We start from the raw sequence: 18047 nt of genomic DNA on the forward strand, positions 1-18047 counted from the left end.
ACATTTGACTCTTCTATTGGGAATGTTCTAAATTTTTGTCATTTTTTAATAGCATATTCTCAAATGCATTTTAAAAAATAAATAAAAATAAAAATAATAATAATAATAATACGAAAATATGACCTCTTATATGGGACACATATAACTTCTTAAAACTTTCTGTCCTATATGCAATTGACAACTTTAACCTCACTTTGATTAATAAGAAGGGAAAAATCTACTTTACCCCCTGAAATTTTAAAAGTTTTTCAATTTGAACTCCAAAGTTTAAAAAGTAGCAATATACCCTCCTAATGTTTTAAAAATTTTCAATTTAAACTTCCCGTTAATAATTTCTGTTAAATTAGACGGAAATTTCTATAATTACATAATTACCCTCAGGCTTTTTTAAAAGAAATTTCTGTCAAATTTAACGAAAATTGTAACGAAAGGTTTAAATTGAAAATTTTTAAAATATTAAAAGGATATATTGCTACTTTTTAAACTTTAGAGTTCAAATTAAAAAATTCCTAAAACTTTAGGGAGGGGGTAAAGTGGATTTCTCCATTAGAAGAAAGAAGGAAGCGGGAACTAGAGTTATCAGCGCACCCTCTGCTTCACTCGAAAACAGTTGTGCTTCTCCTTCCAAAAAACCGAAAACCAGAGAGAGCTGTGAAAGGGGGAGCGTAGGAGAAAACGAGAGAGGGAGAAAGAGAGAGAAAGATAGAGAGAACAGGCCACAGAGGGCTTGGAGGAAGATTGTTCATCCTTGCAAGTTGCAACGCAAGGTATAAGCCCAAATTCCCTCTATCTGGTTTCTCTTCTCGTGGATTTTCCTCTTACCCGAAAGCACCTTTAATGCTTTCTTTCTTTTTCTCTGTTATTTTCACTGATTGTTGAGGAAAATTTATGGGTTAGTATGTAGGGATGATTTTCGGTTATACCCACTTAATGATTTAGCCAAAATCCCTAAAAACTTTGAAAGCTTAGGTTGTAAACAGAAACATTTTCTCCACAGTTTTTTAGGTTGCTTTAAATTTGGTTTTCAATGATACCCATGAGATTACAGCTCCCTTTATGGCATACCCATTTGTTAAATTGGTTGATATTGAATTATTTTTGTTTGATTTGATTTATGCGGGGTCTTTGTTTTATATAGCCGATAGGGGTGTTCTTTTTAGTTGAAGTAGTTTTATTGTTTAATTTTCTGGATGTTGGTAGATTTATGAAAGGAAAATTTTGGGTGTTTAGTTGGGTGGCCTGATCGATTTTGGGAGGAGGAGGAGTTGGGTCTTGGTATTCTCTGTATTGGCCGAAATTGGAGCAAATTTGGGGTCTTTTGTTTTAAATTTCAATAATTTGCTCTTGATGGGTAGCATTTGCTAAAATGTTCTTGGTTTGGCTTCTTCTTTGCTTTTATCTCCAGGGGTTGGCTGAATATCAGGGGCTATGATTAATGAATTGTGATTTGTGAGTTGGGTAATTCGTTTTTGGACAGTTGGGCCAAATTTTCAGAGAGGTTAGAGCTCGTCTCATGGGAAAGAGAAGATTCAAATGGACAAGGGGTAGTGAGAGCATTTGCTGTAAATAGGGGATTGATTCGAACATTTTAGTATATATAGTTCTTTTGCATGTGTAAATAGGGGATTGATTCGAAGATTTTAGTATATATAGTTCTTTTGCGTGTATTTGTTTATGGTTGGTTAATTTGTTTAGTAGCTGAGTGGTAGTTTGAGTGAGTCTTTGAAACTTGTTTCAATGTCTGGTTTCTGCATTTTTGTTTTTGGGAAGTTGTAAAGTTATATGATTAATATAAAAAGCTGCTCATTAAAAAAATAATAATAATTATTCCCATGGTAACTGTAAGCAAAGGAATGATAACCCACGGTCCCACAGTCCAAAATACTACATGAGATTTTTTTGGTGAGCGCCATATCTACGAGCAGCTTGGTTTCTCTACCAGAATTGATATCAAATGTTTGGTCCATATAATAGAACCTTTGCATGTGTAGTAAAGGACAAACTCACGAGAACCTGCATTGGTATCATACATTATCGATCATCTTCCTCCTAAACTATTGGTTAATTCTGGTTTACTAGAAGAACTAGCTCTGATAGGTTGGCCTCTCCATGGAACAAATGCTGGCTGTTTTGGAGTTGGAACTGTTGTAGCTTCACTATCAAGCATGGCAACAACATTTGACATGGTGGGGCGATCATTTGGGTCTTCTTGTACGCATAAGAGTCCAACATTTACACACTTCACAAATTGATCTGCATTGCAAACTTCATGTAGAGCCAAATCCATTAAATCCAACACGTGGTTTTCTACCCACAATCTCCACGCCTGGGACAATTATAAAATCAGAATTAGAATGAAGGATAAAATGGCTGCAATAATAGTGATTATAAAAAATTAGATACACTTACATAAGCTATAAGGCTCATAGCAAGTTCTGACTGATAAAATCCTGTATTCTTTTTTCCACTTATTATTTCAAGTAGAACTACACCAAAACTAAAAACATCGGATTTAATTGAGAAAAGTCCATGTAATACATACTCCGGAGACATATAGCCACTGCATTTCAACATTCATCAGTGGATGAGGTAGGCACTTGTATATTATTTTTATAAATAGAGTTGGGGAATTGAAAATTGTGTTACAGTGTAGTGTAAACTTACTGAGTTCCAACTACTTTAGTTGTGTTAGCCTTGGTTTCTTTGCCTTCAATCATCCTTGCCAAGCCAAAGTCGGATATTTTGGGGTTCATCTCCTCGTCTAAAAGAATGTTACTGGTTTTCAGATCTCTATGGATAATCCTCAATCTGGAGTCATGATGAAGATAAATAAGCCCACGAGCTATTCCCAAAATGATTTTGACACGCATTTCCCAATCCAAACGCATGCTCTCCTTTTGATCTTGCATGTTTTCCATTTTCAAGTTAAAGAACAATTTCCGCAACAGTAACAAATCAACTATTACTCAAACAAGAAATATATAGTCTATCAAGCACTACAAGAGATCATGAATTTAGTTTAGAGGCCAACCAAATATAAATGAGTCTAAGCTTTTGTTGGGCATGTACTCATAGAGTAAAATCTTTTCGTCTCCTCTTAGGCAATATCCCTAAAGCCTAACAAGATTTCTATGTTGAAGTTTTGCAATCAACACCACCTCATTTTTAAATTCTTGTAAACCTTGTTGTGAGACACATGAGAGCCTTTTTAAAGCAATTTGTTGACCTCCTGAAAATGTGCCCTGAGACACCATACTCAAAATATTACCATTAATCAGAAACTAGTTTACATGAAGATTAAGTACCAACTAATGTTGTTGAAATCACCTTGTAAACTGGCCCATAGCCCCCCTCTCCAAGCTTGTTTGCATCTGAGAAATTGTTTGTAGCTGCGAGAATGCTTTCCAAATCAAAAAAAGGTACATCTATGTCTTTCTTATCTTCTTCCGTGAATTCACCCGAGTCTATCAAGTCTTTGACATGTTTTTCACTGTCTAATGCACGAAGTGCTCGCTTTCTTTGATTTTCTGAGTTCAAAAGAAAACCATATATTTTTTGAGTTCAAAAGAAAACCATATATATATTCAATTACATTTACAGGATAATTAATCACATGAAATAGCTAGAAAGTGGCTTTTATTTTCATTGAAATGGAAATATGATAGATTGTGCAAGGTAGAGTGTATTTTGGCAAAGTAATTACCTTGTCTCCGGGCCATCTTTCTTCTCCACAAATATATACAAACAATTGCGCTTGCGAGAACAAACACTACTATCAGAGGTATCATAACTATCAAATTGAGCGATATCTTTCCTTTTAAAGGCTCTTCTAAACCCTGAGTAAAATTATCTTCTACAAAAAAGAAAGAGGACTACTCTCACATTAATTAATACTTAAAATATGAAAGAACTTTCCGTTGTAATTTTTTTGACTCTGAACAATCTCTACATTGATTCAAAATGATAAGTCAAATTCCACAATTATACTGTTTAGATTCATTAATTGTTGCAATTATAAGGTCTACTGTTACTACAAGGTAAGCATGATATTGCTAAAGAGAATTTGAAAGTTCTACCAAAAACCTCCCAATTTCTAACGTACTGTTAGAAGTGATTATAATTTATACATAACGGCAATGGAGAAAGAGGCCTAGGTTTGATTATCAAATTGATCTAACAACAACAATAGTGTATATATATAGATATTCAGTGGGACATAATCCTAGGTCCTTCTTAGTGGTCTAATTCTGTGGAGGCACAAGAAATATATAGAATCCTGACCTTCAGTACAATGTGAGTCAGCCCATTGGAAGTTTTCAGTGCAAAGGCACCTCTTCTCTCCATGATCTCTTGTTACATTGCAAATTGAATTTGGCCAGTCCCTGCAGTCGTTGGATGAATTACAACTTGGCTCCAGCGGGTCTTTCCAACTAATCTCTACTCCATCTTTAATTTCAGAACTATTGTTGCCAGAATCAACGGTAAACCACCTGGTTGCATTAATTGGCAATGAATTATTGAGCTTCGGATCAATTCCTGTTGAATTTTTATCATATCGTGCGTGTTTGAGTAGGATGACGAATTTCCGTTTAGTTGGATCGAGACTCACGACTCGATAGGTGCCATTGGACGTCTTAAAGCTAACCTGGCCTGTGGAATCATTGCAGTAGAAACTAGAGTACATGGGATCACCACAGTTTGGTTCAGTGCGCAGCGGATAAGGAATTATGTATGTGCCACAAGGCTTACAAATCCGCGCAGTTGATCCTAAAAAGAAAGATCAGTGCTATGATTTTAAAATTAATTCATACCAGCAGTTTATCCCAGTCTTTCCCCGGCCCCGTATTGATTAGAAAAAAAAAAAAAAAATGTAAAAAGGAGTACCTATAACGGATTTTGCCACGCGGACAGAGAGGTTACGACCACCGTTTGTGTACTCCTCTTGAAGATTATTTAGTTCCGAAGTCCAAATCCAGCATCTGTCGGTTCCAGCAATTCGTTGCTTGCTTTCTTGAGCTGCATATGAATAAGCCTGACACGGGTTGTTGTCAAGGCATTTCTGTTTGCATTCATCTTCGTTTTCCACGTTGAAATCAGCGTCTGGGTTGCTCACTTTCATCATCTTTAAGCTCAAGAACTTGTCGCTCTCGTCAGATGTCGAAGTGCTGGTGCACCCATCCAAAAAAACTTCAGAATCCCAATTCTTTGGTTTAGTAGGGTGGAACCCGGGCAAACATTTGCATACGAATGGTCTATTGTTAATATTGCAGCTGCCGAATTTCCCACAAAAATTGTAAATGCTACAATTGTTTTCCGGCTCACTCCATGTCAATGACCAATTTCCATTGTCCTCACCCCAGTACTGTCATCACTAGCCTTTTGTTACTAGTTATTTCCTGCGCACACCGTCTATAGATGTTACCCGGCACGCACACATGGACATGGCTGGTGAGATTTGATAACAAGTTAGCTATGGTAATGGACATTTCATCTGAGCTCAAGAAGTTGCCTGACTTCCGATTTCTCCAATATTGGATCGCTTTGTTTTTAAAGATAACGTAGTAGCCCTCTCCTTCTTGATCTTTGCGAAGCGTGAAATTCCCACTTCTCGGGTCACCATCACCTATCCATGAAGTCAACGTCAGGCTTTCATCCATCTTCATACCTGGAAGAAACGTATCAGTTGGATTTTGGAAGCTCTCCCACGGACTCCTCCCCAATTGATCATCCCATAAGACCAGGTTTCCTGAATCCATGAGCTTCACAGTTCGATTTGTAGACGAAGAAATCTCAACACTTGTAGTAGACCAATAAACGTATCTGGTAGTACGATCCAATACCTGAAGGCTGCCATTTTCTGCAATTCCAAAAGTTCCAATGGAACCGTTATGTACTGGATTGTCTCTGTTGGCAACCCATACAACTGTTTGTTCATCCCATTTGTGATACCAAATCCCAACGAACCTGCTAGAGCTGTTGATAGGGGTGAAGAATCCCAGTTCAAACGTTTTTCCACTGGAGACAAGGGTATCTCCATTGTCATTAATCCACTCGCCCTGCCTCAAAGTATCTGTGGCATAGCAATAATCCACAAGACAGGAACACAACAAGAGTATGTACCAGAGCAAGATGGAAGACAGCGACCAACTTGCAGATAATATACTGTGGAATTTTCTTCTTTGGCTTACCATTACGAATAAAGCATCCAGGTAACCACTTTAATTGAAATTTTCTATCATTTCAAGCACACTTAGAATGCTTATCATCTCCTCACGATTGCCTTGTACAAAAATGAGCATCCTGATCAGCATTTTTCACTATTATGGTGTCCAATCTGTCCACTCCATCTATATTATGGTCTTGGTGGCTTTACTTTTCTTGTTCTCTTTGTGAGAAAGAATAATCGACATGATTACATGGGTTTCAATAAATTGGATGTACCTCCTGCCTTTCTTGGTTTGTCGACGGCCTTTCTGCCATAGTGAATTATTTAGATGTGCCTTTTGTTTTCCTTTTCAAAAAGCGGCCATGGATACTACGAATAGTATCTCTAGCTGTAATAGCTAAAATAGTTATTAACAAAATATAAATTTTTATTTTAATTATTAATTTTGTAATGCATATTCAAACACATTCTTTATTTAAAAAAAAAAAAAAAAAAAACTTTAAAATTCTCGCGCTCAAACTTCTCTATAATATGTGAGGTCCAACAAAAAAAGAAGAAGTAAATTTAATTATTTAATCAATATTTTAACACTTTCTCTTACCTGTGATTAAACTTTATTTCAATAGGTAACGACCAATACATGAAATATTTAATTAAAATTAGGGTAAATTGACGGAATCAATATCCGAATTCATGACCTTTGGCATACATAACATGTTAAATCATCCAGCGCAAACCAAAAAAAAAAATGTTAAATCATCATTTTTCCCCCCAAAATTTAAACTTATAAAAATTGATAAATTAAATCACTGAATCATTAATACTTTAACACTACTAGGAAGGTGACAATGAAGACAGAGAAAAATTAATGAAATGAATAAAAAACAAGTAAAAAATAAATATTTTAATGATATAAGAAAAAATTAAGAGAAGGTATTGTAGCAAAAAAATTAGTTTAACTATTTATGCACCATTTTCTCACCTTTTGAATGGTGATTAACACTAGGGTTGAATTTCGCAAACCATTTTCATCCCCTCAATACTATTTTTGCACCATTTTCTCAAAAAAATAACATCAAAATATTCTCACTTTTTTTATTTAAATAATAATAAAATGTGAATAATGTAATATAAAAAGTGAAAAAAAAAAAAAGAATATTTTGATATTATTTTTTTGAAAAAATGGTGCATAAATAATATTGAGGGGATGAAAATGGTTTGCAACTTTGCCAAATTCAACCCTAGTGTTAATCACCATTCCACTGAATATACTCGAAGAATTTGGTAAAGTGAGATTCCATTGAAATAATTGACATGTTTTTTTTTTTTTTTTTTTTTTTTTAAGTAATAATTGATATGTTGAGAAAAAGGTGGCTTGGTATTGAAAACGTAACACTGTAACACTACTTTAAAGACTTCTACGTGGGGCAGTGAAGATACTACTTTTTCTTTTTCTTTTTCACTTTTCATTAGCTTTAGCTTTAGCCGACATAGACTTGTTTCCCCACTGGGATAGTAAGTCTTTCTACATCTGTTAAAAATTCGGTGTTCACCGGTTTTGTCTATATATATATATATATATATATATATATCTCCAAAACGCCGGTAAATGTTATAATTATCCGCGTTTTATTAAAACATGGATAATATGTCTGTGTTTATTTAGAGTAATGTTTGAAAGAGGACTAGAATCATTCTTGTGTTACCTCAGAAGTGATGTGACTTTTAAAATTAATAATTTATCAAAATTTAATAATAATCATTTCAAATTTAATAATAATTTTAAGAATCACATCATATTTGAGAGAACATAAAAATGATTCTAGTTCTTCTTCTAACATTACTCGTTTATTTATTTATGATAACGCTGAAATTATTGGCAAATGCCTGAAAGGAGGAGTAAGGATAATTAGAGATGGTGGGAAAAATCTCAAACTCCTAAGTTAGCAAGGGTAAAGGGTAAGTTTTTCTAAGGGAGAGCTAGAGGTAAGGAAATCATCAACTTTATAGTGTTGGGAAAGCGGTTATCGAGTTTTTACTAAGAGTATATTAATATACATAGTTGAACACGATTCTAGCCCAAAAGCATAAACTAATAGGCTAAGGTCAACTTAAGTATATTAGGTACTCTTTTCTTTTTTATGTTCTCAATGTGGGATTTAACACTTACAACAATCCCCCCCTCACTTATTGTCTCGTCACATTGACCCAACTCCATTCACTTGTGAGTTTTTTTACATTTCCAAGAGTGTTTCACATCAAGAGTTGCAGATGTAGACACAACTTCAAACCCGACGCGTCCAAACTTCCATCCCAGGATGCTAACCATGACTTTGATAGCACTTGTTGGGAGATAAAACTGTTATTGAGTTTTTACCAAGAATATATTAATATACATAGTTGAACAGAACTCTAACCCAAAAGCCTAAGCTAATGGTCTTAGGTCCACTTAGGTACATTAACTACTCTTTTCTTTTATATTTTCTCAATGTGAGGCTCAACACTCACAAGTGCACTTATAACATATGACTAATGCTATGTACCATCTTTTTATCCTCCTAAAATCCTCCTAAAGCTGATATGACTTTTAAAATCACCATTAAATTTTAGATGAATTATGCTTGAATTTTGATCCAATAGAGATTTTGAAAACCGCATCAGCTTTAGGAGGATAAAAAGATGGTACCTAGCATTACTCCATAACATATAGTTATGTGAAGATACCTGAAAATGGTTTCTCACCCTTCTGTATGTCGAGTGTCTACAAATAGGATACACTCTTGTCTAAGTCTTGCAAAACTCAACATGAGACTCTGTTAAATTTTAAAGTGTATTTTCTAGAATGATGTAGTTATTAATTATTATTATTATTATTATTTTTTGAGTGATGCATATAGTGAGGAATTTATGTAAGTTTAAACGTGGGGGGACTTATTTGCACATGATGGATATGACACATGCCATTCTCTCTTTGTTTAGCCTTTCCACCTTACCACCTTTCTATCTTGGTCATCCAACTCTCACTATCCTCATTCAACCCAATACTTCAATACAACCTTACACATTCCCATGAGACATTATTACCATTTCTTGGACAAATTCGTTGCTCTTCCTTGGTCACATGAAAAATCACACATATCTTGTTAATTAAGACTCCATTTGTTTCGACGTAAAATATTTTATGATGAAAACATTTTTCGGCGTTTGGCGTGGGCATGGAAAATCAAAAATATTTGTTATACTTACAACATAAAAAATACTAATATACAATAATTTAAAAAATAAAATATAAAAATACCTGCCCGAACTTGACTAGGAACCCGCCCGAGACTTGACCGGGACCTGCCCAGGACCTCGCCGGGAGCTACTCGAGACTTGACCAGGACTCGTCCGGGACTTGACTAGGACCCAACCACATCTACTCAGGACCCACCCCGGACTTGACCAGGACTTGCCTGGGAGTTGACTAGGACCCACCCTAGACCTGCTCGGCACCCACTAGGACCTACCTAGGACCTCGCCGAGATCTGACCGGGTGACTGGGACCTGACCGAGCAGGTCCCAAGTGGGTCCCGACCTAGTTTCGGCAGGGTCCCAGTCAAGTCCCGGGCAGGTTCCAGGTAGGTTCGGTCAACTCCCAGGAGAGTTCCAGTCAAGTCTTGGGCGGGTCCTGGGTAGGTCCCGACCAAGTCCCGGACATGTCCTGGCAGGGTCCTGGGCGGGTTCCAGGCAGGTCCGATCGGCTTCAGGGCTGGTTCTGAACAAGTCCCGGGCGGGTCTCGGGTAGGTTCAGGACAAGTCTCAGGCGGGTCACGGGCAGGACCTATGCGGGTCCCATGCAGGTCCGATCGGGTCCCGGTGAAGTCCCAGTCAAGTCCCAGTGTGATCCCGATCAAGTCCAAAATAGGTCCTGGTCAAGTCTCGAGTAGGTCCCGGTCAAGTTTCGGACGGGTCCCGCACGAGGTCTCGGCGCGGATCCCGATTAGGTCTTGGGCAGGTCCCGATTAGGTCCCAATCAAGTCCCGGAAGGGTCTAGGTCAGCCAAGGGGAGGTCTCGGGTGGGTCTCGATCAAGTCCCAGGCGAGTCCCAGCAAGGTCTCGGAAGGGTCCCGGTCAAGTCCCGAGAGGGTCCCGGTCAGGTCCCAGGGAGGTCCCGAGTAGATCTCGGTCAAGTCCCGTGTGGGTCCCGGTTAGGTCCTAGGTGGGTCCCTGCGAGGTCCCGGGCGGGTCCCGGTCATGTCCTAGGCTGGCCTTGATCAAGTCTCGGCAGGTCCTAGTCAGGTCCTGTGAGGGTCTTGGTCAAGTCCTGGCGAGGTCTCGGGCAAGTCTCGGTCAAGTCACAGGCGAGTCCTAGTCAGGTCCCGAGTGAGTCCCGACGAGGTCCCGGGCGGGTCTTGGTTAGGTTCCAGGCGGGTCCCGGGCAAGTCCTGTCTAAGTCCTAGGCGAGTCCTAGTCAGGTCCCGACGATATCCCAAGCGGGTCCCAGGCTGGTCCCAGTCAATTTTCGGGCGGGTCTTGGCATGATCCACCAATTCTAGAATGAGATGCTCAAAGTATATATATATAGACACATACACACGGCATGTTTCCAAGTCTTTCATTACATCATATCTCACCAAAACCTTCTCCTATTTTGGGCAAGTGTGGTGCAACCCAAGTTTTTTCATTGTTGTAATATTTCATAAATAAGAAGTGTATTTAGTTTTGATCTCTCTTCTACTTTTGGTTGTGAGTCCTTAGACTAGTATAATTTTGTTGCACTACTTGAAAATCGGTTCCTTTCTAAAAAAAAAAAAAAATTTGGTTGTTCTTAATTTTTGGACATGGCATTTTTCCACGGACTCAAGCAAAAGGAATCAAAAACAAGTAACTATTGATTGGCATTAATTGTAATGATAAACCGAAATAATAGAGGGTGAAAGTGTAAATACATACTTTAGGGTCTAATTGAGAAATGTGGAACTTGATTTAGTAAAAAACCTAAGCAGCCAACTCCACTTGAATTGATTCTTGCATGTTCATAACTTGCTCAAATCCTCATCCCACACGAAAAAATAAAAAATAAAATAATAATAATAAAAAATAAAAATAAAGAAAGAAGGTAAGAAAAGAAAAATATTACGCTTGAATTAGAAGAGAATATATTTGGACTTCAGCTAGAAATAGAAGAGTGACCAAAATGGTGTTGCAGATTATGAGCTACCTTCGCCAACTGATCATCATCGTTTAAGACCAGGTTTCCGAATCCATGAGCTTCACATTCCGATTTGTAGACGAGGAATCAAGATACGTAGACCGATAATCTTCACCTCCAGTCGTATTCGATACCTTGAGGTTTCCATCATCTGCAATTCCAAAAGTTCCAGTGGAACCTTTAAGTACAGGGCTGTATCGGTTGGCAACCCATACAACTGTTTGTTGATCCTGTTTGTACCAAATCCCGACATACCTTTCGTGGCTAGAGCTGTTGATAGGGGTAAAGAATCCAAGTTCAAACGTTCCTTCACTGAAGACAAGGGTCGTTTCTTCATCGTCAGTAATCCACTCGACCTTCTTCAAAGTATCTCTGGCATAGCAATTATCCACACGACAGGAACACAACAAGAAGAAGATGGAAGACAGCAACCAACTTGCATAGCAGTGCATTACGAATAAAGCAAACATGACGTACTTACTAATTTAATTGAAATTTTCTATCATTTCAAGCACACTAAAGATTCTGGTTCTATAGCCCTCACGATCGATTGCCTGGTACAAAAATGCCACGATGTTGTTGCATGCTTTTTAACCAAGAAGAGCTTCCTGATCAGCAATTTTCATTATTTTGGTAATGCAATTCGTCCATTCCATCTACATTATTGGCTTGTGGCCAAACAAAGTTTTCACTATTCCCGCGGCATCAACACTTGTTTATAGCTTTAGGTTTAAGATATATATGTATGTGTGTTTTTCTTTTTCTTTTTTAAAAAAGCGGCCAATATTGAATCGAAGTGGGACGCTCCTTGTCAATCATGCCTAACTTTGGATCGTCCATTTGTTGGAATATACTGGGGGCAATTCGGGTGCAATAATTGGATTCCTCTCACTTTTGGGTATACGAATTTGTGGGTAGATCTGAACGCAGATTATTTAAGTGATAAATATGCTAAATTGGTCTAAGTGGCTTTAGATTTTAACAAATAGATGCCACGACCAATTTTATTAGAATCTGAACACTTATAAAAATGACTAAATACTCTTATAGCTAGGCCCAACGAAAAAAAAAAAAAAATGCCCTTAGAAAAGTTGACAGAATGCGTTAATATGCATATTGCGATACCAATCATATTGTGACATATCTCACTTGTAATAAAAAATAAAAATAATAATAATAATAATAAATAAATAAAAACTTAAAAGATATATATAAAAAAATCGAGAAAATTACACTTTACCCCCTAAAGTTTAGGTAATTTTCAATTCGACCTCGAAAGTTTTAATTTTTGCAATCGACCCTTTCAAATTTGTCAAACATTTGTAATTCGACCATTCCGTCAGTCAAAGCCGCTTTGTCTAACGGAACAGTGATCACATGCTACGCACGTGATCACGTTTGTTTTGTTTTTTTCTTAAAATGCCCCCATCCCTTTGAAGAGAACACCAAGAAGGAGAACACCTTCAGAGAAAAAGAGAGGACTCTTCCTAAGACCAAATTGAGCATTATAAAGGTGAGAGAGGACATGCACGTACGGCAGAATCAACGAGAAGCGAAGAGGGTTTGAAGGATTTCCTGACCCAGATATAAAGAAGCTTGAGAAAGAGAGGATATGATTCATGTGGAAGAGAGAGGTTTGGAGAGGAAATAATAGAAAGGACAATCTTTGCTTGTGGGTCGGCAACATGAAGAGACGTTTGAGAGTTAAGGAGGGTTTTCAAAGACTGGAGGTGATGGGGACGAAATGATTGGTGTTGAAGGGAGTCCCTGAGCTTCACCCAAGCTTGAATAATAGCTTGGGCCGATGAGGAAGAGGAGTTAGTGGAGCTGATGTTGCTGCTACTGGCACTAACGCTTATCAACCATTCTTCAAGGAAAAGGGTATTAGCTTCTTTAGCCATTTCCCAATTTCCAACTGGCCAAAAAAAAAAAAAAAACGCACTCCATTACTCATCCTCATACAAATATCAAAGGGCTATAATTATCAAATATAAAGATAAAAAAATCCTCAATGTTCCCTACGGGTAAAGTTGGTTGAATTTTAGAGCAAAGCGATTATATTCCCAAAATAATTTACAAATTCAACATATCATATGAAACAAAATACGAATATCTGTATTTGTGCCTTGACAACAGAATCACTCTTCTGGTATGGTGCAAGGTAGACAAAGATATTATTATTTGGGTTTTTTATTTTATTTTATTTTTTTTTTCCATTCATCTTATTAAAGAACTATTATGCTCACGAAGCTTCAAAAGCATATGACATATTGCAAGGCTTTCCATCATCAATTGAAATAAGCATAAACACACTCGTATAACTCAATTTGAAAAGCAGAAAAATAAACTAACTTTATGAAAGCAACCCAGAAACACTAGAACCAGAACGGACATGAACGTACACGATTACCACAAAACAGAGAAATCAAGCGAAAATATATATATACCTTTTAGATTATTCTGCAGAACTTTTCTGGGTTTTGGGGGCATTTTAGAAAGAAAGAAAAAAAAAAAAAACAAAAAAAAAACAAAAGTGATCACGTGCCTCGCACGTGATCACTGTTCCGTCAATCAAAGCGGCTTTGACTGACGGAATGGTCGAATCGCAACCGTTTGGCAAATTTGGGGGGTAGATTGCAAAAATTGAAACATTAGAGGTCGAATTGAAAATGGCCCCAAACTTTGAAAATGTAAAGTATAATTTTCCCTAAAAAATCAAATATATAATATATAACAAAACAAAACGAAAAAATGTGAAGGTTTGTGGAGCGACCCCTTTGGCCAAATGGGGAGTGGCTGAACCACGTGCACCCCCAATCTAGCTACGCTAGAGTACTAGTTCGACCACCTTCTCAAGTTTTTTTTTTTTTTTTTGGCCATTTTAAGGGTTGTTGGTCCGCCTCCCATTTCGCCCAAGGGGGTGGCCACCCCATGCATGACCTTGGGGCTGGGGTGGTTCGGCCATACCCATTTGACCAAAGAATGTGACTCCCCCAATTTGGCTAAAGAGGGTGAGCAACCACCATCCATTTGGCCAAAAGGCTCAACCACCTCCTGATTTTTTTTTTTCTTTTCTTTTATATATGGCTTTTTATTTTTTATTTTTGTTATTGTAAATGACACATGTCTCAATTTGATTGGTGCGGATCTTACACATTCATGAATTATGTTAACTTTTCTAATGACAAACTTTTTTTATTTTTTTTCTTTTTTGGCTTATTATAGAGAGTACTGTTTAGTCGCTTTTTAAATTTTATGAAGCTATTTGTTAAAACCACAACTCATAATAACCAATTTAGCATTTCTTTTTAATTAATTAATCGAGGTTTAATCCAAATTGTATTTATGGTATTATAATAAGGAAGCAAACTGCTTCCGTTTGGTTGTTTAATCTACAAATCATCAATGAAAAAGAAATTTGTTAAAATAAAAAATAAAAATAATCGGATTAAACTGCTCAATCCAAATGCAACTAAAGAGGTAACATGCGGCATTACCCAGGCATCAACTCGCAATTATTATACCAAAAGACTTTATATCGATTATTTTTCTCGTTTTCCAATGTATTTGATGACAAATAATGATGATGATTAGAGAATCCAATCAGGGCCGGCTCAGGCCCTCGCCTAGGGCCCCCAATTTAATAAGGCCTAAAAAAATTTTTTTGAGTTAAAAAAAATTTTTTTTGACCAAAAAAAAAATTGAAGGCCCAAATGTTATTTAATAGGGCCTAAAAATTTTTTTTATCCAAATTTAATGCCTCAATTTAATAAGACCCCAATTAATAAGCTCACTATAAATTTTAAAAACAATCTAAATGTTATTGATGTATCTAAATCTACTGCTATATATATATATATATATATATATATATATGTTACTTTAAAAAAGAAAAAATTGAATTAAAAAAAAAAAAAAATTTAGGCTCAATTTCAAAGTTTTGCCTAAGGCCCCAAAATATGTTGAGCCGGCCCTGAATCCAATTATAACATATAATGCTATTTATATGTTATAATTGGTTACTTAATTTGTACAGTGTGCTTTGCATCTAAGATTCCCTATCAGAATTTGATATAAGCTTAAGCTTAAGCTGATAGTTGTGGGATATATATATATATATATATATATATCACATGCATGTTCTCCCACAATATCGCTCACATGGCAGTCTCAACAAACTACTTTTTTCAACAAAAATTTATCAAATAATTGGTTAGGAGTGATATGGCAACATTATAAGATAATTGCATAATAAAATATAGTTTCTTTTAGCCTTTCATAAAAATTGAACGTTCATATGAATTTGCAAAAAAATTATAGTAAAACATGTACGTTTTCTTTACAGTTAAAAGGACAGTGATATATTAGTGATTTTTCAGTTGATTAACATTTTCATCACTATTAATCGGTGTCTCTCTCTAGTTTTTCTCTCTGAGTGTTCTCTTTGAGAAACTGCTAGGTGTGAGGAGAAGTCTCCAACCGGTGTACCGGAGGTGGAGATTGGTAGGTAGGTGAGACGAAGTGTGGTGATAACAAGGAAGAGTAAAGAATGGCTGATGAAATAGAAGGTCTTTGTGGGAAGATTTCCCTATCCGAAGGGGAAAAGCATGGTCTAAAAATAACAGAAGGAGAAATAGTAAGTACAAGGGAGAAAGGAAAGAAGTGTTTGATTGGCAAGCTCTGGTCAGGGAAAAGGGCCAATAAGGAGGCATTCACGGCAGTGTTGTCACGAATATGGCGTACGAGAGGTGGAGTAATATTTAAGGAAATCCAAGAGAATTTATGGATTTTTGAGTTTGAGGAAGATAATGATAAGTGGCGGGTGTTGGAGGGTCGTCCATGGTCTTTCGACCGTCAAATCTTAATCCTCAACGAGTTTGATGGAAGAATTCCTCCTTTACAGATGATGTTCTCGCACTCGCCTTTCTGGATTCAGGTTCACGACATGCCATTGTTGTTTATGACCAAAGGTATTGGTGCAAGGATAGGGGAGACGATCGGAAAACTGGAGGAAGTAGATGTTGCAGGTAACGACGCGGGATGGGGTCGGTGTCTACGCATAAGGGTCACCATCGATGTAACAAAGGCATTGGAAAGAGGAAGAGCTTTAGATATGGCGGGCAAATCAACATGGGTCAATTTTCGCTATGAAAAATTACCTATGTTTTGCTTCAATTGTGGATGTATAGTGCATGGTGAAAAAGGATGCCCAGTTCATAGATCAACTCGATGGAGTACAGCAGAGGAGCCTCCCAAATGGGGTGTAAGTCTAAGGGCGGAAGATCCAAAAAGGAGAATGATGGGGGGAAGTGAGACGAGGGGAAATGATGGTGGTGGCCGGCGAAGTAGTTATACCGGCAAAGAACCTAACGGAGGTGGAGATCAAAGTCATTCTAGCTTTAGCAGAGGTTATAGCGGGGAACAAGGAAATAATATCCCACGTAGTGCCTCTAAAACGGCAAGCTGTGACGGTGGGTTGTTGCTGCGCCGTGATGAGCACTCACCATCCCCAACGGTTATGGGGAAGGAGAGAATTGTGGAAACTGACGGTGAATCTAGTATGGAAGTTCCAAGCATGATTAAAGGGAAGGAGAAGATCACGGCTGGGTTTACAGCTTCAGATGTGTATGGTGCATGTGTTATACCAGCAATAAAGGAGTCAAGAATTGAGCAGCCAGGTGGAGGAAAGGAAGGGGCCCATGTGATAAGGGAAAAACATGGTTCAAAAAATGACAAACCGACAATGGGTAGTAACATGTGCTGTGATGAGAATATCCAGGTGGAGGTAGTTGATGAGCCTTTGGGGGAGAATATAGATGTAGATACTCGGCTGACTGGGCTGTTTTTTGGAGATGGGTTTGAATTATCAAAAGAGGAAGTAAAGGAGGGCAAAACAGAGAAGGGTAAGGGAGAATCCAATCTCAAAGTGTGGAAACGTAGGGCTCGTATCGGAAAGGGAGCAGGTCAGATGGGAGGAAAGGTGATTAAGACAGTGAGGAAGAGAAAGAAATTATTTTCTGAAGGTGAAATAGGAGAATGCACGAGAGAGAAAAAAACAAAGAAAGCAGAGAATGAGATGGGATGTTCTCTCATTGAATTGGCGGCGGCTGGTATGCAGCCCCGCCAATCCCAATGATTCTTTTAAGATGGAACTGTCGAGGGCTTGGGAACCCTCGGACAGTTCGTGACCTTTGTCGAATGGTGAAGGATAAGAAACCCGATGTTGTGTTCCTCATAGAAACCATATGTAGGAGCGCAAAGATGGAAAATTTAAGAGTGAAGTTAGGCTTTGACGGGCTGTTTGTGGTGGACCCGATTGGAAGGAGTGGCGGGTTAGTATTGATGTGGAAGGAGAAGAATGCTTTGGAAATCCAAAATTATTCCAAATGGCATATAAATGCAGTGATGTCCAATAAAGAGGGAGGTGCTAAATGGAAATTTTCTGGGTTTTATGGGGAGCCAAATTGGAATAAAAGAAAGGAGTCATGGGCTCTTTTAAAACATTTAAAATCTTTCCAGCCAGGTGCGTGGATGTGTTGTGGTGACTTCAATGAAATAATTGCTCAACATGAAAAACTAGGGGCTGCCAACCGAAAGGAAACACAAATGGAACAGTTCCGTTCAGCTCTTGAAGTATGTAATCTGAGTGATATGGGGTTTAAAGGGCCGAAATACACATGGAACAAT

The 18047-nt window shown here is 37.6% G+C and overlaps 1 protein-coding gene across 1 annotated transcript; it reads right to left on the reverse strand.

Annotated features, from left to right (window-relative positions):
- Nucleotides 1–1816: 1816 nt before the first annotated feature.
- On the reverse strand, nucleotides 1817–6239 carry LOC132180758 (G-type lectin S-receptor-like serine/threonine-protein kinase At4g03230). Its single transcript, XM_088516635.1, is given in 9 exon segments — nucleotides 1817–2326; nucleotides 2410–2560; nucleotides 2665–2902; nucleotides 3032–3242; nucleotides 3328–3527; nucleotides 3704–3853; nucleotides 4282–4767; nucleotides 4885–5366; nucleotides 5368–6239. Coding segments are annotated over 9 exon segments (3078 nt in total). The 3' UTR covers nucleotides 1817–2038.
- Nucleotides 6240–18047: the final 11808 nt, after the last annotated feature.

This window comes from Corylus avellana, chromosome 5, assembly GCF_965113065.1.
Source record: "Corylus avellana chromosome 5, dhCorAvel1.hap1.2, whole genome shotgun sequence".
Classification (NCBI taxonomy): domain Eukaryota; kingdom Viridiplantae; phylum Streptophyta; class Magnoliopsida; order Fagales; family Betulaceae; genus Corylus; species Corylus avellana.